At 40.7% G+C, this 26378-nt stretch overlaps 1 protein-coding gene across 1 annotated transcript in view; it reads left to right on the forward strand.

The window, feature by feature from the left end:
• The window catches only part of LOC122790648 (collagen alpha-1(I) chain-like), an 882142-nt gene that overhangs the window by 296016 nt on the left and 559748 nt on the right, over window positions 1-26378 (forward strand). Inside the window, exon 13 of the mRNA XM_044058172.1 lies at window positions 14773-14826. Within this exon, the coding sequence (XP_043914107.1) occupies window positions 14773-14826 (54 nt within the window). The remainder of the gene's footprint in view (window positions 1-14772; window positions 14827-26378) is intronic.

A 26378-nucleotide genomic window follows, 5' to 3' on the forward strand; every position in this document is an offset into this window, starting at 1 on the left:
AAGTACGGTTTGCATTTACTACATGTTCATAGACAATTACACTTCTGTCTTCACATAACAAAAGACATAAGAAAGTCTGACCAGCTGTTTGTTTCCTTTTCAAGTACTAAAATGGGCTAGCCAGTTACCAAAGTCTACCTTATCTAGAGGAATAAAAATTGTTCATAGATTCATTGGTGTGTACTATTCTAATGGCCCTGGAGCCTCTACAAACCTAGCCCATAGAAGTGCCCTGATGTCGTGTATTTTGTTTATATACAACAAGAGCAAAGTTGAATTACCTAAGCCTGTTAAGGCACACTCGACCAGAGCCGTCGCTACTTCAGCAGTGTTCCAATCTAAGGCTTCAATGGACGAGATTTGTGCAGCAGCAAAATGGTCTACCCCACATACTTTCATTGCTCATTACAAATTGGACTTGATCACTAGGGGAAGAGCATCATTTGTTCTATGGAGCTCAAGATTATCCTTCCATGAGTCCTCCTACAGTCCAAGGTAGCTATGACACTGTCCTATATGTCAAGGATAAATGAAGATTGACAACATCAGATGAAGAAGTTATGTACTTACCATAAAATTCCATATGTGTTGTCCATCTTCATTTATCCTTGACCCCCCACCCTCCATCCTCCTTCCTTTCAGGCCTCTTGTTAGAAAGCATTATGGTCCTAGTTATGCATTTTTTCACACATGATGCAAGATACCGTCTCCATAAAGGTGTTATTAGGATTATACTTGTCTTTTCCTATCTGCAAACTCGATCGGAGGTAATTTGGAGTGGAGCGATCTGGTAAGATTTGCACTCGAGATATATACACACACCGATGCGTTTTTGGTTCTCGTAGTATTGTCTGAGTCGGTTCCTATACTCTTAACAAAACCCATATGTCAAGGATAAATGAAAATGGACAACACATGTTATGGCAAGTACATACATTCTTTTTTTGTTACCTAGATGGATTTAGTAACTTGCAGTTTTGTTGGTATGGGGGAGTTGTTTAGTCTGCTGGGGTCGCCAGATTTGCTGATGCTGACTTCTCTGTTGTCAACAGATTGTAACAAGTCATTTTTATTTATTTATCAGAAAGCTTCAACTTGTTATATTTTGCCCCAGTAGATATGCCAAGTGTGTATGTGATCTATATATATATATATATATATATATATATATATATATATGTGTGTGTGTGTGTGTGTGTGTCTGTGTGTGTGTATGTATATATATATATATATATATATATATGTATGTGTGTGTGTGTGTGTGTGTGTGTGTGTGTGTGTGTGTAGATAGATATATAGATATATGTTGAAAACCAGATCTAATGTATGATCAGACTTTCAATTGATAAGGTTCATATTTGGTTAACTTGGGTTCTTATCAGTCTAGGGATTTTTGTCTGAAATGGATTGGCATTTTCTAGTAAGACATTTCTTAATGTACATTTTCAGTTGCAAAGATAAGGGAGTGGCTGCACCTTTAATCTCTGCCTGGCATTTCATAGTTCTCAGTAATGTGTGTATCTATGTGGTTGCAGTTGACATTATGAAATGTTTATATGGTTGGTAAGCTGAACTTTATTTGGAAATGTTTGTTATGTCCATGTTGCCAAAAAAGTAAATGGGTTTGTGTTAGGGTTGCAAGTATGTGTTTGTGGTTCAGGGATGGAGTTACAACTAGTTAAGGGGCTAACTTTAATACTGTGTATATGTGATGGTTTATGGTGCATTTTTGGATTAAGGGTTGGAGCATGTGTATGTGTGTGTTTGCTGGTTAAAGTTAGAGTTAGAGCTAAGTAAGTGTATAGTTTTAATGCTGTGAGTTTTGAATGTGTATGTGTTGCAGGTCTGAGTGTCTGGGATTTTTTTTTCCTTAAGGTAATGTACAAGGTTGGGGCAAGGTTAGAGTTACCACATCTGCCCACCCTTACTCTATATAATCATCACTTCCCCCATTAATCCCTTTCTAACAGTTGGACGTTGCTCGTATGACTGTAAAATTTGTTTATTTTTATTTATTTACTATTTGGAAGCCAGGTAAGTGGACTGGCCTAGAAAACACTTCAGCCACAACCTGGGATCAGAGACAAAATACAGTGCATGCAAACTTAAATTGTACATTTGAAAATGATAAGAGTATTAAGTTTACATAGCTGCAAAATTTCAGAAAGTTCAAATACAGCTATTATACAGCTTTTTTAAAGTAGAATGTTCTACAGTTCTTGCACATTTCTAATAAAGTAGCATGTTTACATGGGTTGTAATACAGTTTGAATACTTGAAATTGCTTCTTAAAAGTTTAAAATTGAATTCCGTTGTTAAAAAATATACTCAGATGTAAGACAAGGAAAAAACAGAGATTTACAGAAATAGGCCTAGAGATGAAGAAGTGAATATAAGAGAAAGAAGAGTTAAATGACAAAGATGAGCAATTAAGAGACCTCAAGCATTTTTAGAATTTTAAGCCTTTTCAAGTGCTTATCCATCATCCCTAAAGTATTTCCAAGCACCTTCCATGAAGATGTGCTCAGAAAACTGACTTGTTAAACTTGGCAAGAGTATCTTGATGCCATTTTTCAAGTGGAAGTTTGCTCCAGAGAAGTGGACCTGTTTGTGGGAAGACCCATTCAGCAGTGAGTGCTTTAAATGGGGAATGACTTGAGTGATATTAATTTTTTTGTGGGAATTCTTTAGGGAGTAAGACTGTTCCCTGATATGGAGTTTTCTTTTCAGAGGGGATGCAGTTGACATCATTTAGAATTTGAAACAGTAAAATGCATACAAGATAAGTGAAATTTTCAGTAAAAATGCATACAAGATAAGTGAAACTTTCAGTAATGGTTTAGCATTTTTGGCCAGTTAGAAGGTTGCAGTAGTGTACCGGAGTGTTAGCAAATAGAGCTAGTCTGGCAGTTTTATTCTCAGTGACTTGTAGTCCGAGTATCATAAGTATTGTGTAAAGAGAGTACAGGAAGGCAGTATTCTGGCTTAGGGCGAAGGACATTATTGGCCAGTGGTCTGAGGGCAGTAGGAGATCTCCTGTAGCAGAGTTTTAGTTGTGTGGGGACTTTATTAATGATATTTTAAGTGCAAGTTGTAAAGCTTAATATATTAACTGGGCAAATGTACTGCTCATTAAAAAGTAGTCTGTCAGTGAACTTCTGTACATCTTAAGTTGTAGTTGTCTCTGAAACTTGATAACGTCACTGTTTAAGAAAGACAGAGGAGTGCATCGGCAGGGTTCGTCTGCATCAGTGTTTTGCTCTTTGCTGTGTACAGAAAAACATGTTTGAATTTTCCTTACTGAATTGTTTATCAGTGGATTGTATCAAGTCACACCAACTCTAAAAATTAAGTGTATTTTATTATGCCATTAACACTTCAGTCTGTCCTCCAAGCATAGTAAAGAAAAGCCATAACTTTCTACAGAGTTTACTTCCAGTCATTATTTTTGTGGTAGCACAGTCATGTGATGTCTCACATTATTATTACACAATTTATTTACTTAGTGTAGCTCTTTTGCAAGTTGCTGGGTGTAGAAATGACTATTTTATAGTCATCTGCAAAGTTTGTTAATGAGATGCCCAGGTTGGGAGGGTGGCCTAATGGTTGAAGTGTTTGCCTTACAAACACAAGGTGCAGCGTTTGAGTCTCACAAGGGATAATTGGCTAAGCTTAAAATGGCTCGCAAGGGCAGTTAGCTTAGTACAAATATATATAAAACAAATATATAAGATTTGAGAAACAGATTCTGAATAGTAGGGTACCTAGAATCAAGCCCTGAGGGACTCCACCTCAGACATTTTCCTTTCAGAGGTGCACCTACAAATCTAGAAAGAAACACACAAAACAGAAACTCACAGCAAGTGTATCTAAAAGTGTAAATCCAAATGAAAGGCTCAAATGTAGTATAAATTGCTCCAATACATTTAGCGCTTTTGTTTCACAACTGAAACTTCATCAGAATAAAAATCTGCAAAACCTGAAATCTAACAAAATGGGTAAGTGACATCAGTTAACCAGTAAACTATCCACCTCACCAGATCTGGGCTTCCATTCAGGTTCACAAGTTTGTTGATACTTTCATGAGAGATAGTTCTGAATACCTTCACCAGGTCTAGGTATACTGTGTGCACTTCATAACAGCTACATATACTGCTTTAGTGACATTTTCAAAGACGTTTACTTGGTTAATAAGGTAAGATCTGCATATCTCTTAACTGTCCAGATTTTTGCAGAATGCCCAGATTCTTGCCTCATATTTTGGGTCTATTCCTCATAAAATTTGTCTTTTTCTGGACTGTTGTGACAAAATCAGTAAGGACTGAATTCAATAAATATTGACAAGCATTTGAGTTTCAGACTTCTTATCCTTAGGTATGGCTGTGGTGGTGCAGCAGTTAGCATTATCGCCTCACAGCAAGAGGTTCTCCCATTTGATTCATGGCTGGAGCGCCTTCTGTGTGGAGTCTGCATGTCCTCCCCACAGTTGAGTGACGTCTAAAGACATGCAGGTAGGTGCATGTATGAATGGGTGTGCCTTCCTTGAAGGTTAGCCGTTGGGCTGGCAACTCAGCACCGTAAAAATCCACTGCCAATCATTAGCGGACCGGAGTTCTGCTGTGGTGACCCCTAACCAGGAAAAGTCAAAAGACATTAATTTTAATTTTTTACTTCATATCCTTAGGAAAAATGCATTGTAACACAAGGCCTTTTATTCTAGAACCTTTTCTAAGTTTCTAATTGCAATATTTAAAATCTGTCCTTATTTCTGGGTCTTTGTCTCCCAATTATTTTTGTCTTTGTCCAGATTTTTTGTGCTAAGGGTTGATAGCTATGATGATCTGTCATCAGTGAAGCCAAACTGGTTTGTCTCCAGAGCTGTAATATTATCAGAATTTGTTACTGAGGTTGGAGATGAATTCCACGGCTTTACAAATAAGACTTCAGGCTGATGGGTCTTTAGTTACTAGGGTCTGTAGTGGCTGTTCTCTGTTCTTCTGAGGTGTAATCTGTTGCATGCCCTATGTTTAAGAGGTTAGAAAGAGGCTTCAGTGAGTCATGCTTGGTGCTACTAATCAGACTACCTGGAATATTATCAGGCTGCATGGAAGTGTTCTTGATATCGCTGCAAAGACTTGCTCCATACTGGGCTGAGAGGGGGGGGGGTGGCAGAGACTTGGAGTGCTGTGAAGAGTTATGTTGATTGGTGTTAATAAGCTGAAACTTAGTCTGTGAGTCAGGATATTCCTTATCTCCTTAGACTTTTCATGGGGGATTTCATTTTCCATCAGTTCTCCACATTGTTTGGCATTATTGTGTAGCTTTTTAACACACACACAGAAGCAAGTTTGATTGCTTTTAGTGCCTGTGGCTGTTTTGAGTTTATAATTAGCTTTGCTTATTCTGATTTCACTTATAAGTTACTTGTTAACATTTTATGCTCCCCCTCATGTGGGTGAATGTGCCTTCTTAGATTTATTCAGTACTACTTATTGTTGTGAAGTGCATTTATAAGAATTTATCACTATAAGGGTTTGTTTTTGGATTTTCCAGAATATCTGGTATGGCTAGGACTGCCATATCAATGTAACGTTTGAGGTCAGAATACAAGTAAGATATAAATGCAGAAGTTCTGTGTAGCATTAAGCAGTTGCAGAAGTATGCCTTTGGGAATTCCTTGGGTGTAGAATTATTAGTTTACAGAGAACACTAGCTTTGTGCAACAAGATCACCTGTTAGTGGTTAGATTTAACTAAGGATGATGGCACCCACAGACATGTATAGGAAGGGACAGCATTACTGAAGACAATGTCCAGGATATTACCTCTGGTTGGAGTGTTAGTTATACGTTCTAGGTAGTTGATAATCACACAGATCAGGAAGCATTGGACATGCTTGTCATTTCTGCTGTAAATGCACCATTTTATCTCAGAATAACTGAAACCTTCCAGGAGAAATGAGTTTATGTAAATAGGATTATTATTTTGGGCATTTAGATAGTCATTGTGGTCAGTAGGGGCTATTGAGAAAGATCTATAGCTACTGATAAGTGGTAGTTAACTGTTAATGGTAACTTGTACTTCCAAAAGTTCAAATGATGTCTGCACTAATGTGAGGGTGGAGTTCTCTGAAAAAAGATAGACACTCCTCTTAAGTTGTCTATAGGTCTGAAGATGCGGCAGGCATTTAACCACAGGAATAGTGGGAGAGCTTTCATTGCATTGGAACCATATCTCAATAGTGTTTGAATTGGATAAGAGCCTTGAGTTCAGGCATCGTTTTTTTTTTTTTTTTGAGTCTTCTGGTATTAAGCAGAACCACTGTATTATAATTATGAATTTGGGTTTGCAAGGCTTTCTGTCCAACATGTTTTTTTTTCAGAATTCTGAAATTCAGGGTTGTGAAAAAGAAACATTGTGATTCAAGGCATAGTTTTCTGTATTTCTGCAAATCACCTTGATGTGTCAGGCAGACAAAACAAAAAAAATTGTCTACAGTTGTTGTATCTTTCGGCTTTTCCCATTTAGGGGTCGCCACAGCGGAACTCCGGTCCACTAATGATTGGCAGTAGAATTTTACATATCGAGTTGCCAGCCCTGACACACAACCTTCAACGAAGGTACGCCCATTCACGCATGTCTCCACACAGAAGACGCTTTAGCTGAGAATCGAACAGAACAATGTCTTACTGTGAGGCGACAATGCTACCGCAGCACCACCACCGCAGCAGTGAGGTGATGAAATCAGAATGCTTGAATATAATTAGTCACAGACAACTCAGGTAATGAAAATACAAATTTTTTTAGAAAATACAGAATTTTCTGTTTTAAGTGCTAGTTAGTTAGTTAGTGAACAACTAACCCAGCCAACCAGTCGTCAGTAGGTAAACACATCAGACTCAATTCAGTTTTGCCTTTTGGTTGAATACTGTCTAACTTTTTATTGGATGAAAACATCAACCAAAGATGTGAAAAAAAAAAAGGTGGACTAGACCTGGTCAAAAGTTCAACAAACTCCACCCTTCCTTTCTATGAATGACTGCCACAAGCATTGCAAAACCACTTATAAACATTTAAAATTTCTCATTAACATGTGGCATATCAAACGTTTCATTGTTTCTCCACAAGGTCAATGCACAAAACAATCTCATTTCATCGGACCCATTTAAACCTGTGTGCTTTCATTAAAATGTATGAAAAGTTACTCTATAAGTACATTTTTGTTGAGCGAGAGACTGTTGTATGATAAACAATGTGTGTTCCATGATCTCTTCAGCACAAAGCCTGCCATTTAAAAAAGTAACTGAAAAGATTTATTGCAATATTAAGTACTTTTTCATTGCTGATGTCTTTGTAGACATGGCCAGAACATCTCAAACTGTCAGCCATGACCTGCTTCTTAGAAAGCATAGCAAATTCAGTTTTGTCAGTAGTGCACTAAACTAGTTTGAAAGTTACATGCAGAAAAAACATTCCAGATTTGCTCCAAGACCTTCTCAAACATAGGTTTTCAAAATATTGGTGTGCTGCAAGTAACAGTACTGGGTTCACTTCTGTTCTAACTGTTCATTAATGAACTTACCCATGACCTCCTCCTCACTTAATATGACCATGTACAATGATGACTTCCTACTAATTGAATCGGCCACATCCGCAACTGACCTTCCACGTAAATTGCAGAATAGTTTATCAACTTTTGAACAAACCCTAAATATCAGGCTACTAACCCAAATAAATTTTTCATTATGCTATTTGTCTCTCTCCAAAAACTTGCCAGTCTGTTGCTAACTCTATTGAAAGACAATATGAACAACATTATACAGCAAAGGTCACTGAACAAAGATATATTCATCCAGTCCTAATCCTCACACAATGCACAGTTGAATAAAAAAAGTATAAGAAAGATACTGACACAGCTTAAACTTTGCTATAAAATCTCCTCCATGCTATCTTCAATTGCCTGCATGGCTGCTGTTGCAAACATTCTTATCCCCAAACTCGAATATGGGCTGGCCTATTAACCTTTCACTCTAGTGACAATACCCACAAATTGCATGTTGCAGAAGACCCATCCCACTTTGGATTTGTTAAGGGTAGACCATGTCCATTAAACCTGGTTAGGTTCTTCTACAAGAAAGTCATCAGGCCCTGGACAAGGGAAGGATGGTGCATGCCACCTACCTTGACTTAGCCAAGGCATTTGACACAATCCCTCACTCAGGTGTTATAGAAAAACTCTCCTAATTGGGAATTAACACCTACATTACCAGATGGGTAGACAGTTGGCTCACCGACAGGACACATACTGTCAGAGTAGGTGACTTCACCTCTAGCAAAATACTGGTCATCAGTGGCATACCACAGGGTTTTGTGCTGGTCCCTTTACAGTTCAGAATTTAATTTCAGAAGTCCAGGCAAGTGTATTACCTGTGAGTGACAAGTTCATTGACAACTGCAAATTAGGAGTAATCACAGAGTCCCCCAATGATGCTAATATACTGCAGAAAGGGTTAACACAGACAAATGATTGGTGCCAAAGCTAAATGCAAAAAAATGCATTATCATTCCCTTTGGGAAAGCTAACATCCCTGCTAATTACATTATAGCAGCACCCCCCCCCCCAAGTGTAGACCCAGTGGTACTTGATTTGCATACTCGGGTTGATAGCAATCTGAACTTCAACCACCACATATGTATAGTGGTAAGGAAATCCCTCTATGTGGCACATCTCATAAGTAAATGCATCATATTTCAATATAAGGAAGTTGTAATTCCACTATACTCATGCCTCATCATACCAGTAATTGAGTACAATGCTCCCTTTATCATGTATCTCACCAGACACTTGCAACAACTGGAGAGACCACAGAGGTTTCTCATCAAGAAAATACAGGATGACAAGGTGCCCAACACAAGTCTTACACTGAAAGACTGATAGCCCTGTTGCTGTATTTTGTCTCCTACAGGCTGCTAAGGGGAGACCTGTGCCTGGCTTACAGGGCAGTCTGTGACCTGACATTGGTGGAAATGCTACACATAAGTAAATCAAATTGCACAAGTGTCACTCACTCCGGGGATTGTAAAGCCTGTGACATGATCAAATCATGCTAGAGAGAAAGATACATCTCGCAGAGATTACCCCTTCTCTGGAACAAGCTTCCCATTCACGTAAAGTAGAGCCCCTCCTTGACACTCTTCAGACACAATCTAGAACAATGGAGGGGTGACCATAAATTCTGTCCAGGGGTGGTGCCCATGTCCTGTATGGATAGAGGCAATCGGTGTTAATTACCATAGACTCATACCTCTGTGAACTTCACTCACCTAACTACTGACAATAATACAACTCAGGATAAATATGGCTTGGCTTGTAAGGGCTTTAGAGTCATCAGCCTAGTAATATCCTATGAACCTCTTAAGATCTGCAGATTTTTGGTAGCAGGCCCATGTACACACCATTGTAAGATAGTAAAAAGCATTAACTGGTATTAACTGGTTGCCAATACAAGGCCAAGCTACAGTGCTTATTAACCCTACTTCATTCAAAATCCTTGCACTGGGCCACCCTCTCATACTAAAACTTTACTCTGTAACTATGGTTAATCATACAATCTCAGGGACAGGCAAGTTGAAATTGTTGTATTAGTAAGGACTTCATATGAAACTAATATAGGTACCAGGCTGGAAACGGCTACTTCAAATCGTCTACCAGTTTAATTAAGGAAACAGACACTTATTAGCTTTAAAGTTAAATGAAGATAAATCTAATTTAATGAAAGTAAATGTACAATAACAGAATAATGGACATCATAATATGTACACTAATGTTAGGTTACAGAAAAAAACTTGTGTTGGTGTGTTGCCATGCTACCCCAAGCAAAATCTAAGAAACAAGGTAGTGGGTTCATGTTGTTGCAGGGAAAAGTGGAGTCCAAAAAAAAAAAATCATACTTGTATTCAAATCGTTAATATCTCTACAAAGGCAACCAAGGTCCAAAAATTCCATACAGATGAGGGAAATCAGTTAAAAAAAAGTTTAATCCAAAACAAATAGGTTTAGCACTTTCATTCCTGCTACTTGGGACTTCTTCAGAACAGAATCAAAAGAGCACAATAGTCTTAAATAAATAATAAATACACACAGACAATACTTAATCAGTTAAAACCTTAATGAATTTAAAGTGATAGTATTCATGGGAAAAACCCAAACTGGTTCAGAGTAAACAAAAAAAAGAGAAGTTTTAAGTAATTCACGTTAAAAATCGTAAACTATACATAATGTCCTTAAAATCAAACCCATAATTTAGTTGCTCTCAACTTTAAAAATGGATGTATTGAAATTTGATCATTGAGACCTGGGTTTGAATAATTTGAAGCATCCAATCTAAGTTGGCATACTAACTCTCTGTATTCTACTCTTGTTTCCCATTGACCACCTCTAACATCCAAAGGAATTTTCTCAAATGTCAGAAAACCCTCACAGTCCAAGGAATTCTTATTAAGGCCATTGTTTTTGTTCCTCTTCCAAATATCATACAAATGCTTTTACATTTTCTTCCCCCACACTCCTTTCTGTTTTGTTAACATAAAATGGTTGGCATTTATTACAGATCACATTATAAACTATTCCTCTCGTATCCCAATTGCCCTTTAAAAAAGTTACATCAGAGTGACAATAATTGTTTAATATAATAAAATCTTTACCAGTAACATAATGGCATTGATTACATTTCCAACATTTTGTGGTTCCATTATTGCATGTCTCTCAATTCATATTCATTGCTCCAGTTCTATTTCTTTCTAAAATTCTCATTATGTTTTTGTCTATTTTAGAAATAAGCTGTGGGCATTCACCCATTATACCAAAAATATCTTCATCTGCCTTGAAAATCAACCAGTTGTTTTTAACGATCTTTTTTATTGACGGTGTATTGTTGTTATGCAAAACTGACAACATTTTCTTACTTTTATGTAGATACATCACTTCAAATGTGTTCTGCAGGTATATATTTGCGTAAGAGAGGGAATATATTTGACGTCTGTGTCCCTAGTCACCTCAACATATACCTCATTCAACAAGTCTTGGGTCTAGCCCCCTCCAATAACAAATCACAAATTTTTTGTATCTTGGTCTTGAACAACTTGTCATTTGATGCCATTGATGCTGCTCATATAAACTGTCCCTTAACTAAATTCCTTTTGAGGTGCCACAGGTGACAACTTTTATAGTGAAGTTAAGAATTAGAAAAAGTATTTGTTCTGTAAATAGAAGAAGCACAGTTATTGCTCTTAATCTCTAATTTAACATCCAGAAAATGGGTGGATTAGAGTGTGTATTCATGTTTTATATATATATATATATATATATATATATATATATATAAAATTAATTTAATTCAGGCCTTTCTTTTTCCTGTGTGATGACTATATCATCCAAATATCTACAGTAAAAATTGCAGTACAGGTTAGATGGAGACTTCAGAGTGAACAATTTCTTCCAGGTGAACATAACTAAGTTGCAGTGTATTGGGGTACATGCCACCCCCATTGCTACTCCCTTGATCTGTCTGTAAACTTCCCCTTCAAAAAATAAGAAATTGTTCTACAAAACTATTTCCATGAGTTCCATAATAGACCTTATTTCTCTCCCATTTAATCCACCATCTTCCATTAAGGTTTCATGAAAGTACTTAAGACCCACATCATGTGGGATACTAGTTAATAAATCAACTACATTGACTGTCAGAAAAATTATCTTTTTCTTACAGTGTTCAGGTGTTAATTTCTGTAGAAAATCCTACAAGTCGTTTAATATGTGGGAATATCTATTTAGAATGTTTTCCAACTATCTGTCAATAGAAATAGCTAATGGAGACATCTTCAGTCCTTGTGCAGAAACTATAAGTCTATATGGGAGGTTAAGGATCCCTTTTGTGTGTTTTAGGTATCCTGAATACAGCTGGTATTAGAGGTCATTTGTTCAAAAGAAAACGGTAAATGTCCAAGGTTATCTCACCCTGAATTTTTCTCTATGCTGTATTAATTTAATTTTAGATGTAACCCTGTACTTGATGTCATCTTGTAACATGTTAAAGGTAGAACTCACATAATCTGTCTGGTAAGCTATAACCATCCCTCCCCCTTATCAAGTTTTATGATCCTTATGGTTTTATGTTTAGCTAGTTTCACTAAAAGTTTCCACTTGTCCCATGTCAAGTTAATATATCTAGTTTGCATTTTGTTGAACAAAGAATATATGCCCTGTTTGCAAGCTTTCTCAAATACCATCATCATCTTATTCAAAGTGGGGTTATCAAGACTTTTTTTCCTAATAGTGTTGATATTAAGTGGTGAACTTCTGTTTTTGTTCACAATTGCTAGATTCCATTTCCTAGTATAAAGTTTCAGTCATCCCCTAATTTTGAATTATTATCGGGAATCTCATCTTGTTTATCAATAAACTGCCAATCTTGTTCAGTATTAATATTTGAATTTAGACTCTCATAATCTGTCGGTGGATTTGCCCAACCCCCCCATCTCTTTAAGAAGATATGCAACACTGGCTGCATAATCATCATCTCTAAGCAACTACATCTGTTTGTATGCCTAATATGCTCAGTTTGCTTAGCAATATTTTTAAAAATGTTGTCATATGTAGATCTATAATAATCAAAAAGTAGGGTGCTTAGAATACAGTCATTCTAAGTCTTAACCTCATTAATTAAACTATTAATTACAGATAAATTGAATTTGATGATAAATTCCAGTAGTGTAATACCATGTCTATCAAACATGGCAACAAGTTGAGCCCTTGGTGTGACACCAAAGGGAAATTTATGCAGCCTTAGTCCTCTAGGGACTTGTTTATGCCCGATCCATTTGTTTAAATAACTATTATCCATTTGAACAGTGCACACCTTTAAAGGTTTATTTTCCAGTGTGTGTAACATTTTTAAACTTGGTATATATTCATAGTTAAGTTGATTGCCATGAAAAAAAGTTTCATAACAACCAAGCATTTAAATACATGAGGTTGAACATATTAGTTATAAAATTCTCAGAATGAGTTGGCTCCATAGTTGCAGAAACTGGTGTAAGCCATATGGGCTCTCTCCTTCACGTTATAGGGCCCTGTGATTGAACATGGTGTAGTCAAAGTGGTGTTGTCATTATACCATCTAGGAGGTGAAGTGGAAGGCCTTGGATGTGTACCATTCATGGCCCATGAAGGGGAGATCTGTGCAAGTGTAGTGTTTGACCCATCTCATTTAGTTCCTAAACCGGTGTGTGATAATGTAGCAGCCAAGGCCATAGTAGAAAGAATTTGGCTGCACTACTGGGTTAAAAGAGCTAGCAACTGTGTGAGTTCCCTTTGTTGACTCACATGTGTCTCTCCTTCCATAACTGGAATACTTGTTTCTTCTAATCCCAGTCGAAGTAAGTTGAATTCCACTCATCCGTACGTATCCCTAAGATTAAACACACTGAATTTTAAGACACACATCATGCTGGTGTGTCTTTTTCCAACTGGAATCTTCACTATAAAAGCTGTCACCCATGGCACTGTAAAATAAATTTGGTTAAGGGGCAGTTTAAACAAGTAGCATAAATGGAATTGAATGATGAGTTGTTTAAGACCAAGATACAAAGAATCTGTGATATGTTATTGGAGAGGAGCTTATAACCAAGATTTATTGAATGAGGTGGCTAGGACAGAGACATGAAATATATCCCTCTCTTAGGCAAATAAATACCTGTCAAGGAATATGGTAAGAGTGACATAGATACATCTAAGTATGAACTTTTTTATGTTGATTTTACATAATGACAAAGCACCATCAATAAAAAAGATTATTAGAAACTGGTTGATTTTCATGGCAGATAGATATTTTTGTTATATAATCTCTTCCCCAAACTCCTTTCTGTTTTGCCAACATAAAACGATGGCCATTACTGTCCAGTGAAGTAGATATACTGTCAGCAGCATTTTTTTTCAACCAGCTGTGAGCTTCTGTACAAGGTTAAGCAGTTGTATGTGTTTTGTTGAGATGTTACATTAATATGAAAATTATGGCAGTGTGAATAATTAGTATGGGAACAACACATCTGTTTAACTACATTAGACAGAAGTCGGATATCAGTGCATTTATGTTGGCTATCATGTAAGCTTTAAGTTGAATTCTTTCAATCAGCTCTATATAATATGATTTTGGCTATTCATATTTACATTAATAATTGTAATGTTAGATGGCTAGAGTCAACAATTTGGCTAATCACAGAGAAACATCTGTAGCCCTCACTGAGGTTTAATAAGGAGAACAGGATGGCTTGCTTGGGAAGTGGGAATGTAACTCATGTAACCATATGACAAGAGACTGTGGATGCATATTTTATTTGCAAACAGAAAGCTACAGGAACTGGTCATGTGTAGAAAATGGTAGCTATAGCTGCTGCCTGCAGTATTCAGACAGTCTGAATAGATTTGATGGCTCTACCTACCAGTATATGTATTTTGTGCAATTAGAAACTATTGTTTCACCACTGACTGCTAATAAGGATGCAGCTGTAATGCTTAAGTATTACATTTCTAAGTCTTTTTTGAAAAATGGGGATTGGGGCTCAACTGTAATTTCTGAAGGGGCGAGAAATCTCTACAATTGCTTATAAAACAGGTGGAGTACTAAAGATAGAAAATATGCCATAAACAATTGAGCTTTTTTGCTTACTGTTTAAACATTATCAATATTTTTTGTTTGCTTTTAATTTTGCACAGGGACAAGTTGGATTGATTGGCTCTGCAGGCCCCATGGGAACTATAGGAGTAGTGGTAAGTTCACATTTTATTTCCATCGTAACTAGCAAGATTGGTAATGCATTCATACTTTTTGATGTTATGTGATCCTATCTCGCCTACATTCTGTACTGATGGGTTCGGAGCCGATCCTCGGCTCCGACTCTGCACGCTATGCAATAGAGCGAAGTCTCTAATTGGCTGAGCTATTCTATATCCCAGGATGCACCACCACCAATTCCCCAGATCTCGTTTGCCGCTTGCAAAGCAAAGACGTGGTCTCGAGCTTGGCTGAGCTAAGTGCTTTCTTTATTAGAATTTTCTGTCAGGAATTTTCTTAAACTTAACCAAAAAGCTGTTTTAACAGCTATTGTTGTGTATGAGTGAGTTTTCTGAACTTTTTTGTGGTAAAAAATTGTTTTTTTCAGGGAAAGGTTTCCGTTTAAGTTAGAGGGGCCTTCCCCTCGTGCGTGAGTAGCCTTTTTGTGTAGTGTTTGTGAGGTGATCAAGTTCCCGTTTTTAGTTAGAGGGTTCTTGGCCCTCCTGTTGTGTGACCAATACCCTTTGGTTAACTTATATTTTTTACTGTAAGTGTGTTTGTTCTGATTATTCAGTTTTCCTGTGTTTTTTCTAACTGTTTGGCATTATGTCAAAAGAGCACAGACCCTCTGGATTTAAAAATGCACTAGATGCAATTACAAAATGTCTATAACGGATGATCACTCCCTTTGCGTGTACTGTTTAGGACCCAAACACCTTCAGGAGTCTTGTAGTGTGTGTCACGCTTTTTCCTCTCGAGTCCTCCAAGAGAGGAAAAATAAATTGATTTTAAAAGGACTTATTAAGCCTTCTTTTGAAGAGGCCTTATCTTCCTCTTCTTCTTCCTCTAAGAAAAAGAAATCGTCGGCTCCGACCAGCCCGTCGGAACCGACCACTAAAAAATCTAGGCAGGCTTCTCCATCGGCTCCACGGACTTCGGAGCCGAGGGCGGAACGGTCTGCCTCGATGCCTCCAGCCTCGACTCCTCTGGCTTCGGAGCCGATGGCTGGAGCTTCAAGAGGCGGATCACCTTCATCGGCTCCGCTGATTTTGGAGCCGATGAGGGTTGTCCGCTCAGACTCTTCCCCTTCGGCGCTGAAGTCTTCTTCGGCACCGAGGGAAATTACAATGGAGTCTCCTTCGGCACCGATTTTGATCAAGACAATTCAGAGCTGGTCCCCCAGTCCTTCGGAACCGGTGGAGAAGTCTAGTCGGACCCGTTCGATCTCCTCCCGATCTTCCAAGATGTCAGATTCGGACATTGACAGGGTGCTCCAAAGGCTGTTTCAGTCTCCAGTCTTCAAAAAGTTAGTTTCGGCTCCAGCCCAGTCGGCTTCGGAGCCGATGGTCCACCCTTTAGCCTTGGTTCCTCCTCCAACAGCCTTGGCACCATTGGAGTCGGTGCTGGTGGAGCCGATGGAGGTGTCTGGGTCGGCTCCGACCCTTACTCCTACTCTGGCCTTTGGGTCAGAGTTCGGTACACGGACCTCTTCGGTCGGCCCCGGGGGTGACGCTTCGGGACTGATGTTTTCGGTTCCGAGCCTCTCTCTCGGTGCGTCGGCTGCGGGAGTGCCGTCTGCTGTTATGGCTTTGGGGGTCGGACCTTCCCAGGATTCTGGGGGTCCGGCCTTTAGAGACATGAGGAGTGCTTTAGCCAAATCTTCTTTGGCTACCTCCACCGTCTCCCCGGCACCTTCCCTAGGCATGGAGACTGGGTCTTTTGTAGTCCCCCTGTCTCAAGACAGCGGAGCCCTGGGGCCTGAGGTCACCCCCATTGGGGGTCCCCCTCTTCCTGGAGGTCCCTCTGAAGAGTCTTCGGAGGAACCCCCAAGAAAAAAACAGTGCAAGAGGAAGCATGTCGACTCCCCTGAAGAGTGTATCACCTCCGACACCGATCTTGATGATGCGGAAGGGTCCCCCAAGTCGTCCTCGGATGATGTCTCCTTTGCGGACATCATGGAAGTCCTCAAGCAACGAGGCAGCTGGCAGACCAAACCCCCTTCCTCTGATGAGTCGGTGTTCCTCAAGGCCTTTGGGGCTCAGCCCTCCGCCTCCTGGGTGTCTCCACCCTTCGATGAGCTCCTGGATTTGATCTCTCGAAGGGCGTGGGAACATCCAGATTCTGTGGAACCGGTGCCTGCTCGCCCTAACAAATTTTTGTCAGCGCCCCCGGAAAAGGAATTTCTCACCAAGGGTGTGGCTGTAGATGCTATGGTGGTGGCATCTGCTACCCAGCAAGATGTGGCAGAGGCTTCAACGTCCGTCCATCCCCCTAATAAGGAGTCTAGGAGCATGGACCGGTACGGGAAGCGCACCCTTTCTTCAGCGGCCTTTACATTAAGGTCTCTGAATTACCTCACGCACTTCACTAGACTTCAGAGGGACCTGATCAAGGAACTCTCAGATACCCTCTCTGGTAACCTGCCTGAGCAGTTAGCCCAGATGGTTAGCTCTCAGTTGGCTACCCTGTCGTCGATATCGAACTCGTCCATGAGGCTCATTTCGTATGCAGCCGAGGGGGCGAGTAGAGCGGCGGGTACGGGTGTTGCTCTACGGAGACAAGCCTGGCTCCACCTGTGTCATTTTGCGGAGGCCTTCAAGTCTTCCTTTGCTGACGCTCCCTTTGATGGGTCCTCTTTGTTCGGACCCAAGGTAAAGGACACCTTGACCCGCTGTGAACAAGAGGGTAAAACTTTGACTGCAGTAGGAGCACGGTTTTCCTCTCCCTTTCAGCCTTATCCCAAGGCTAAAAGAGGAGGGAAAATGTGGTTCCGTAAATTTCAGAAGAATTACCCCTCACAGCAGGACGATCCCCCCTCTAGAGGCAGAGGAGGGGGAAATTTTTCCAGAAGACGCCGTCCCAGAGGCGGCAGAGGCCCCCGCAACACTGGAGACTGCGAGTCCTTTCGTGGCTCTTCAACCTCTTAGCATCCCTGAAAGACTGCCCGACTGTGCAGCTCTGGAGCCAGTCGGGGGTCGTTTTTTGAGGCACCTAAAGGCCTGGGAGAGTATCACTCAGGACCAATGGGTGCTCCGAATCATCGCCGGAGATTACGTCATCCCCTTTTCACACACCCCCCCTCCATCCAGGAAAATCCCGGACCCCCCACCCAGTCAGTGGGATATTGCAGCCATCGAAATTTCAAAGCTGCTTCAAAAAGGAGTCATCCAACCGGTCCCCGTAGACCAGACCGGATTAGGGACTTACTCAAAATTCTTTTTAGTGCCAAAAAAGACCGGGGACTTGAGGCCCATTTTGGATCTCAGCAACCTGAATCGATCAGTCAAGAAGTCCAAGTTCCGGATGGTCACCTTACAATACATTCTCCCGCTACTGGAGAAAGGTGTTTGGATGTGCTCCATAGATCTCAAGGACGCCTATTATCACATTCTGGTAGATCAGATGTCCAGGAGACATCTGCGCTTCAGCCTGGGAGACAGTCATTTCCAGTTCTGCGCACTGCCCTTTGGTCTCACCACAGCCCCCAGGGTGTTCACCAAATGTTTGGCGGTGGTGACTGCTCACCTGAGGAGTCTAGGATTCCAGGTGTTTCTGTATCTAGATGACTGGCTCCTAACTGCCACCTCCAGGCATCTACTATTACAGAACCTAGCAGCCACTATATCTCTAGGAACCTCCCTAGGAATCACCTTCAATTGGGCAAAGTCTGTGTTGCTGCCATCTCAGCTTATACAGTTTATCGGGGTAGACGTAGACTCAAGGCAAATGCGGGTCTATCTTCCTACAGAGAGAATAGAAACATTACAATCTCAAGTCCGAGCATTTCTCCTCAAACGCCGAGCCCCAGCAAGGATGGTCCTACAACTGTTGGGTTCCATGTCGGCTACCGTTCTCCTGGTTCCCTTAGCAAGATTACACATGAGGATTCTCCAGTGGCTCCTGTCGGTCCAGTGGTCGTATCAGGAACTTCCTCTCAGTCACCAAATTATAATCACGGAGACGTGCAAACAGGACCTCCGTTGGTGGCTTATCTCGTCCAACCTGGATCAGGGGCGACCTTTCGTTCCTCCTCCTCCAGTGGCCACTTTGACTATGGACGCCTCCCAAACGGGGTGGGGGGACATTACCTGGGCAGGTCAGTTCAAGGCAAGTGGCACCCCGGCGAGACTTCCCTACACATCAACATACTGGAAATGAGGGCAGTGCTTCTGTCGCTCCAATCACTACACTGCTACCTCCCCCAAGGTATGATTGCCGTTCAGTCCGACAACATGTCAGTAGTCTGGTACCTGAACAAGCAGGGAGGGACCAGGTCCTACCCTCTTTGCAGAGAGGCCATGAGAGTATGGAATTGGGCTGTTGCAACCAACCGTTTCTTGGTAGCAACACATATTCTGGGGAGATCCATTGTGATAGCCGACAGACTGAGCAGAACCATTCTCTCCCCGCACGAGTGGTCTCTGAATGACAGAGTAGCATCTCAGATCTTCAGAAGATGGGGAACTCCTTGTTGTGACCTCTTTGCAACCCCCCTCAACATGAAATGTCTACAGTTCTTTTCTCTTACCCAGAGTCTGGGGAGGTTTCCCAAGGATGCCCTAGTCCAAGCTTGGCTCACCGGCTTACTGTACGCCTTTCCTCCAGTTCCCCTTCTCCTCAGGGTGATCCAGAAGGCGATTCACTTGCAGTGCAAGATGATTTTAGTTGCCCCATACTGGCCTCGTCAAGTCTGGCTGCCATTTCTTCTAAATACGCACTGGACGGTCCATGGTTCCTGGACCAGGTTCCAGATCTCTTGATCCACCAGTCGGGACAGCTTCACCAGTCCCTTCACTCACTGAAGTTAACAGCTTGGATCCTCCACTTCCGACTATAGTCAGGAACCAGGTTTTAGACTCAGAAGTTATACATATCTTGTCCTCAGCCCACAAGAATTCGACTAAGAAAACGTATAATAGTAAATGGAAGAGATTCGCCATTTGGTCCCAACTCCAGGGTTTAGATCCCATTACTGCCCCGGTGGCGGGCGTTTTGAAATTCCTAGCTTCCCTATTCAATCAAGGTTCTTCAATCTCTACCATTAAGGTTCAAATAGCAGCTATTTCTAATTTTCATGCAAGTATAGACCCACCTTTGATGAGCAATAAGTTGTGTAAAGCCTTCATGAAAGGTACTGGGCTGCTACGTCCTCCAGTTTCTCATCCTGCGCCACCATGGGATCTCAATTTCGTATTAGGTGCCTTGACCTCTTCTCCCTTCGAACCAGCAGCAACTTCTGACTTGAAATTTCTTTCCTGGAAGACCGCTTTTTTGGTGGCAATTACATCAGTCAGAAGAGTTTCGGAACTTCAAGCCCTGTGTGTCAACCCGCCGTACCTGGTTTTTCACAAGGATAGAGTATCCCTTAGGCCTAATCCATCTTTTGTTCCCAAAGTTTGTTCGAGTTTCTGTCTTCAACAATCTTTGGAACTTCCAGTTTTCTTCCCCAATTACTCAGACAGAGCAGAATATATCTTCCATTCATTGGATGTCCATAGACAATTGCATTTCTACTTAGATAGGACGCACCAAACACGAAAAACAGATCAGTTGTTTGTGTCCTTTTCAGACAATAAATTGGGCAAAGCCATCACAAAAGTCACTATTGCCAAGTGGATCAGAGACTGTATCAGTCATATTTATTTTCTTTCTACTAGATAGCTTACAACCACTGTGAAAGCTCATTCTACAAGGGCTATGGCTACTTCAACAGCATTTCATGCTAAGCTTGCCATTAGTGACATTTGTGCTGTGGCTACCTGGTCCTCTCCTCACACCTTTATTTCTCATTACAAATTGGATGTGGCATCTCGGGGGCGAGCTTCCTTCGGTTCCACAGTTCTCAGGAGTGTTTTCCAGTGAGCCACCCAGGAATCAGGTGCTAGGGATGCTGTCCCATCAGTACAGAATGTAGGCGAGATAGTATCACATAACATCTTTTAGTTATGCACTTACCATAACTTTAGATGTTTGGGATCCATCTCGCCTACATTCCTAATACCCACCCTCCTTCCCCCTGCCTTGGAGATCAGAAGAGACCGGACGGTTCGAGTTCGACCGTTTCATCTTGAAACATCTGGCAATGTTATATCAGCAGTACATGTGTGGGTGCATGTGTGCGGACAAACAAGATCTGGGGAATTGGTGGTGGTGCATCCTGGGATATAGAATAGCTCAGCCAATTAGATACTTCGCTCTATTGCATAGCGTGCCGAGTCGGAGCCGAGGATCGGCTCCGAACCCATCAGTACAGAATGTAGGCGAGATGGATCCCAAACATCTAAAGTCATGGTAAGTACATAACTAAATGTTTTTTGCTCAGTATTATTTATTAAAACCGACTGCGGTGGTGGTACTGCGGTAGCGTTGTCGCCTCACAGTTAGACGTTGCCCGTTCGATTCTCAGAGCGTCTTCTGTGTAGCAACATGCGTGAATGGGCGTTCCTTCGTTGAAGGTTGTGCATTAGTCCCGACAAGCCAGTACGTAAAAATCTACTGCCAATCATTAGCGGACCGGAGTTCCGCTGTGGCAACCCCTAACCGGGAAAAGCCAAAAGACACAAGCAAATTATTTATTAAAACCCAATTATGTCTCTGGTGTCAACTGACAATGTTTTGTTTAGTATGTTATTTTGGGACTACTATGTCCTCCCTGTGGTCGAGTGACATCTAAAGACATGCAGGTAGGTGCGTGTGGGAATGGGTGTGCCTTCTTCGAAGGTTGGGCGTCGGGCTGGCAACTCAGCACCGTAAAAATCCACTACCAATCATTAAAGGACCAGAGTTCCGCTGTGGCAACCCCTAACTGGGAAAAGATGACTTTTATAAATAGCCAGTCTCATTCACTCAACATGATTAATTATCCACACAATGCCTAATGTCTAAAGTGATTAATATTAATATAACTAGGCAAATAAAACATGATCCTTTGGGGATGGTTTTGTTTTGGTTTGTCATGATTGTCCGACTATGGAACATTTTGTCACAGTGTCCATTCCACATGTAAACATTTAAATATGCATACCTGAATAAATAAATGAATAAGGATAATATCTGCTAATTTTTGCTGAGGCATCCCAGATTTTTTAAGTGGCTAGCTGAGTGGACTAAGGTAATTTTAGAATGAAACTAGAGAAAGTTTTTTGGAAGACAATGAATTTCCACATGTTTTAACTGTTATGTATGTGAAATGCCGGAAGTAGTATGTCCTGTGATCATTTGAACAAAGCTGATTAATATAGGAATCTGCAGCAGTTGTATACCATTGGTTAGAATGCTTTAGGACAAACTGACTAAGTAGGGGGCTACACAGCTCTCTGACATCTCATCCTGTCCACCAATTAAATAGTGAATTCATAGTGTGCCGGGCTGCTGATTTATGTGACTGAAAAATAAATGGTGTTCTCAGTCCAAGAATTTTACATAACATTTTAAGTCAGATTTTCAGACTTTTGGTCATTTTATCATCCTGCTGTGTCAATAATAAGCAGAGTAAAAGCTGCTTTCAACTAATACACAATTGCTGTTTGGAAGCTCTTCCTCAAAAGGGGTATTGTGCTGAAGCATTTTTTATAGTAGTATTGACAATATCCCTTGCCCAAACAGAGGCCTTCACTTCAGTATTCACTAGGCATTCTTATACACAGGAGGGATTGTTTCTTCTGTTTTAATTTCTTTTATTTCTTTTCCACTGCCATGTTAAGCATAAACCTCGGGGTTTCTGTCTTAATTTTCTTGGTTTAGTATTTCTTTAAATAAACAAACAAAAAACTGAATGACCATGAAAAAATGCTATTTTGTGACACTGCTCATAACTGCTTTCTCTAAATATTTTATAAATAACTGAATGAATGAATGAATGAATGAAGTAAGGAACTAAGGACCATCTGTATGAACACGAAAGAAATGAAATGTTTTTATGTGACACTGACTAGATCAGGATAAATTCTATAAGAGTTACATAAGAGATAATTACATTACACTTGAGAGAAGTGGGCATGCCAGCCTACTTTCTCAGGATGGAAATATTTGCTGAGAAACAATGGCAAACACCATGTTTTGATAAATTAATGAAAAAGAAGAAGAAAAAATCTCAGCTATGACTGTAGTATTCGTAACACATTAACTAAAAAAATCAAGTCCTACAACTGTTCTCGAGTGTGAGCAGTTGTCACCTAAAGAGGAATTTCATTCAGGGACAGGTTCTTTCACCAATATAGCTTACAACTGGAACCAGAAAAGCACTCCTAGCTTTTCTGTTGTGGTTGCTGACTGCTTTCACAGGAATGACGACTGTGACCTTTATAAATCTAGCCACACAACCCAACCCAGTTGTGTCCCTATGTATTGTAGGCATTTATTAGGAGATGGTGTGTTAGGAAGTTTCTAAAGGTTATGTGGAGATGTTAATTTTGGCATAGTTACTGTCTGTCTCTGTCATTGAGACATGGTGGCCAGATGGCAAATTTTTGATTTCCTATCCATTGGTTAAGGTTATGCTTAAATAGTGTTAGGGATGGACCATGCTTTACATAGATGAGGAGCCTGTTCCAGGGTATGGGGATCCTCTGAGACACATATCTGTCTCACCATGTCCTATTTATTTTACAAGCAGAATTTAAATCCTTCGATCTAGTGGTTCTGATGTTGTTCATTTTGTGAGTGTGCCTGGTATGCCAGATGTAGATCACCTCTCAGTAAACTGTAGGAGACTCAGATTAGAGATAGGGCTTTAAGGTGATCCATGTAGGACAAAGTGTTTATACCCTGTATTTATACCCTGGGTAAGGAACCTTTGTGGGTGGTTGCATATATCTGGTCAGGTACAAGCTGAAAGGGGCATTGTACTTGTTGATGGGTCTGTTATGGGCCAAATAAAGTGTCACTATGACCTGGACTTGGATACCATGCCCTTACTTATAAGTTAGGTGACACAGACTGATATTCTCACTACCTTGGCCAGTTGTTGATCAAAAGCCAGAATGCTGTCTAAACACATTCCTAGATCCCTGACTACTGGGTCAACTTGTAGGTGTCTTATTGATGGTGTAATTAGCCTGGGTGGCCATTTTCCAAAAAGGGCACTATAATGCATTTCTTATCATTGACTTTTAATCTAGCAGTTTGGCAGCAATCATTTGTGTGTGTTAGACCGTCATTAAGATAGTTGTGTCATGAAGGGAATCTGTGATAGCTCCCAGTTTGCAGTCATCTACGAACTTGGTCAGCCAAAGTAGATGCCAAATAGGAGCAGTCCCAACACCGAGCCCTGAGGAACTCCGCTAGTGGCCAGTCCTTTAATTGAAATGGTCTCACCAATCCAGACTTCCTGGGTCCTGTCTTTACACCAGCTGGCAATCCAGAGAGTTACGTGTAGGATTGAGATAGTTAACTATATCTGAGTGGGGTATTGTATAGAAATTCCTTAGCTTGGTCCAGGTAGGCAGTACACATCATTTTCTCATCATCCATTGCCTTGCATACCTCTTCAAAGAAGTCCACCAGGTTTAGTAAGCATGACCTTCACTTGACAAAGCCAAATTGAGCTGAGTCTGGTGTCTGAAGGTTGTCTGTCTTTGTTGATCATTTCCATGATTATTCCTTCCATGGCTTTGCATATTAGACTAGTTAGACTAATGGGTCTGTAGTTTCTGGGTCAGTTGATATTCAACCCTTGTGAAGTTAAACTCTTCCATTCTCATGGTACAATGCCTGTTTTGAGACTTTAGTTGAAAAGTGACTTAAGTGGTCCTGATAGGTAATGTTTCGAGCTATTTAGGAGGCATCCCAGGATATTGTCAGGCCTAGTTTGGTTCTAGGGAGTAATGCCTGATACCTGCATGATACCTGCTCCTGCTAGTAGTTGGGAGGGTTATGCTAGTAGGTACTTCATGGTGGAGGGTAAGTTTAAACTGAATTTGTCAGCTGGCAGATTCACTATGTTGCTCTTTTCAGTGAAGGTGGCACTATTGACCACAGTTTGGCACACTATTGTGTGCTGACTTTGAGGTTACAGACATAGCTGTAGAAGGCCTTGCAGTCGTCGTAAGTTAGTTTGTTAGGTTATCTTGATCTTGTAATTGGCCTTTTTGGACATAATTAGTCCCCTTAGTTTTCTGTTTAGTTTAATTAGAGAGCTGTTATCATTATGGGAGTTGCTGTTCCTGATTTTAGCCATGACTTTTTTCTTTTTGTTATATACACTGTTAAGGTTAGAATTCCACCAGTGTGGTTTGTTTTAGTTTAGGGCTTACTTCTAGTATGCACAGCAGCCTCTATACAGCCATTTACATGGTTGTACAGGGTCTCTGTGAACAATTCCACATACGTTACTGTGAACCCAAGGTTAGCAGGGGCATTGCATTTTGACATACTATCACTTAATAGGATGTAGTTGGATTTGGAATAGTTCCTCACTGTTTCAGGGTTTGCTGGGGTTACCGAGTTTTTACTTCAAAGGAGACAGCTGTGTGGTCCGACGTTACCAGTGAGAATGTGACATGGGGAGGCACTCCTCCATATTGGTGAGTACCAGATCCAGTATTTTTGAACCTGTGTTGGGTATATGCCCCATCTCTTCAAAGATATTTGTGTTAAAGTCCGGGACTCGTTGTTTGTGAGTCTGAGACAGTTTACATTTCCCAGTATGTACAGGGGGAGTTTGTCTCCCATGAATAGGGCACTGGGTTTAATGGTGAATCTCTCCAGTAGCTCTAGGTATGAGCTATTGGATTCTAGGGACATAGAGGGTGACCAATAGCCTTCTAGGATATGATATGGGACTTTGCCTACAGTGATTTCACATAGATAAACTCCGGGCCATCATCCTGTTTAAACAATGAAGAATTGTACTTGTTGCTAATGTAGAGTAGATAGAGACCTCTCCACCTTTCTTCCCTGTCTGTATGATTAAAGCTCTAAATGTGTGGAAGCCACTGAAGCCTTGCACTCCGGAGTACCTTCTGCAAATTTAAACCATGTCTTGTTAACAGCACAGATTTCTATATTCTCCAAACTGAGAACAGCTTGTAGGAGTTTCTTGTTTATATTCCTAGCATTGAGGAGTAACACCTTTGTTTGTTTGCGTTTTATTTTGTATGTCAGTAGGTTTGTCAGTTTGGCATTACCTGAAAAGGCTGTAAGGGTTTAGAAGAATTTTTAGTCAATATTTGGAAGCCTAGCGAAGACAAGTGCAGACCAAGACTATCCTTTGCAAAGCAACGTGGCTTTTTAACCATGTCCTCCCATGCTAACAAATATTGAATCCCCTGAAAATACACCAGAAATTAAGACAATTATTGAAGTCAGTCATCTTTTCTTCATACTGTGGCATCATCCTTTGTGAAGGTAGAATGCTGCTCAATGCAAAGCAAATAGCTGCCCGAGACCCACATTCAGACAATAGTGTCTGTCTTCATGGTGTCCAAAGAGGTATGTCTTAGGTCATTAACTCCCACATGGACTGTGATAGAATCATACTGGTACCTGCAGTGTAGTGACTTGAGCAAATGCATAACATGCCAAGTCCTGGCTCCGGATAAGCAACTAA

The sequence above is a fragment of the Protopterus annectens genome, chromosome 16.part0 (genome assembly GCF_019279795.1).
Source record: "Protopterus annectens isolate FY-2018-M chromosome 16.part0, PAN1.0, whole genome shotgun sequence".
Taxonomy (NCBI): domain Eukaryota; kingdom Metazoa; phylum Chordata; order Ceratodontiformes; family Protopteridae; genus Protopterus; species Protopterus annectens.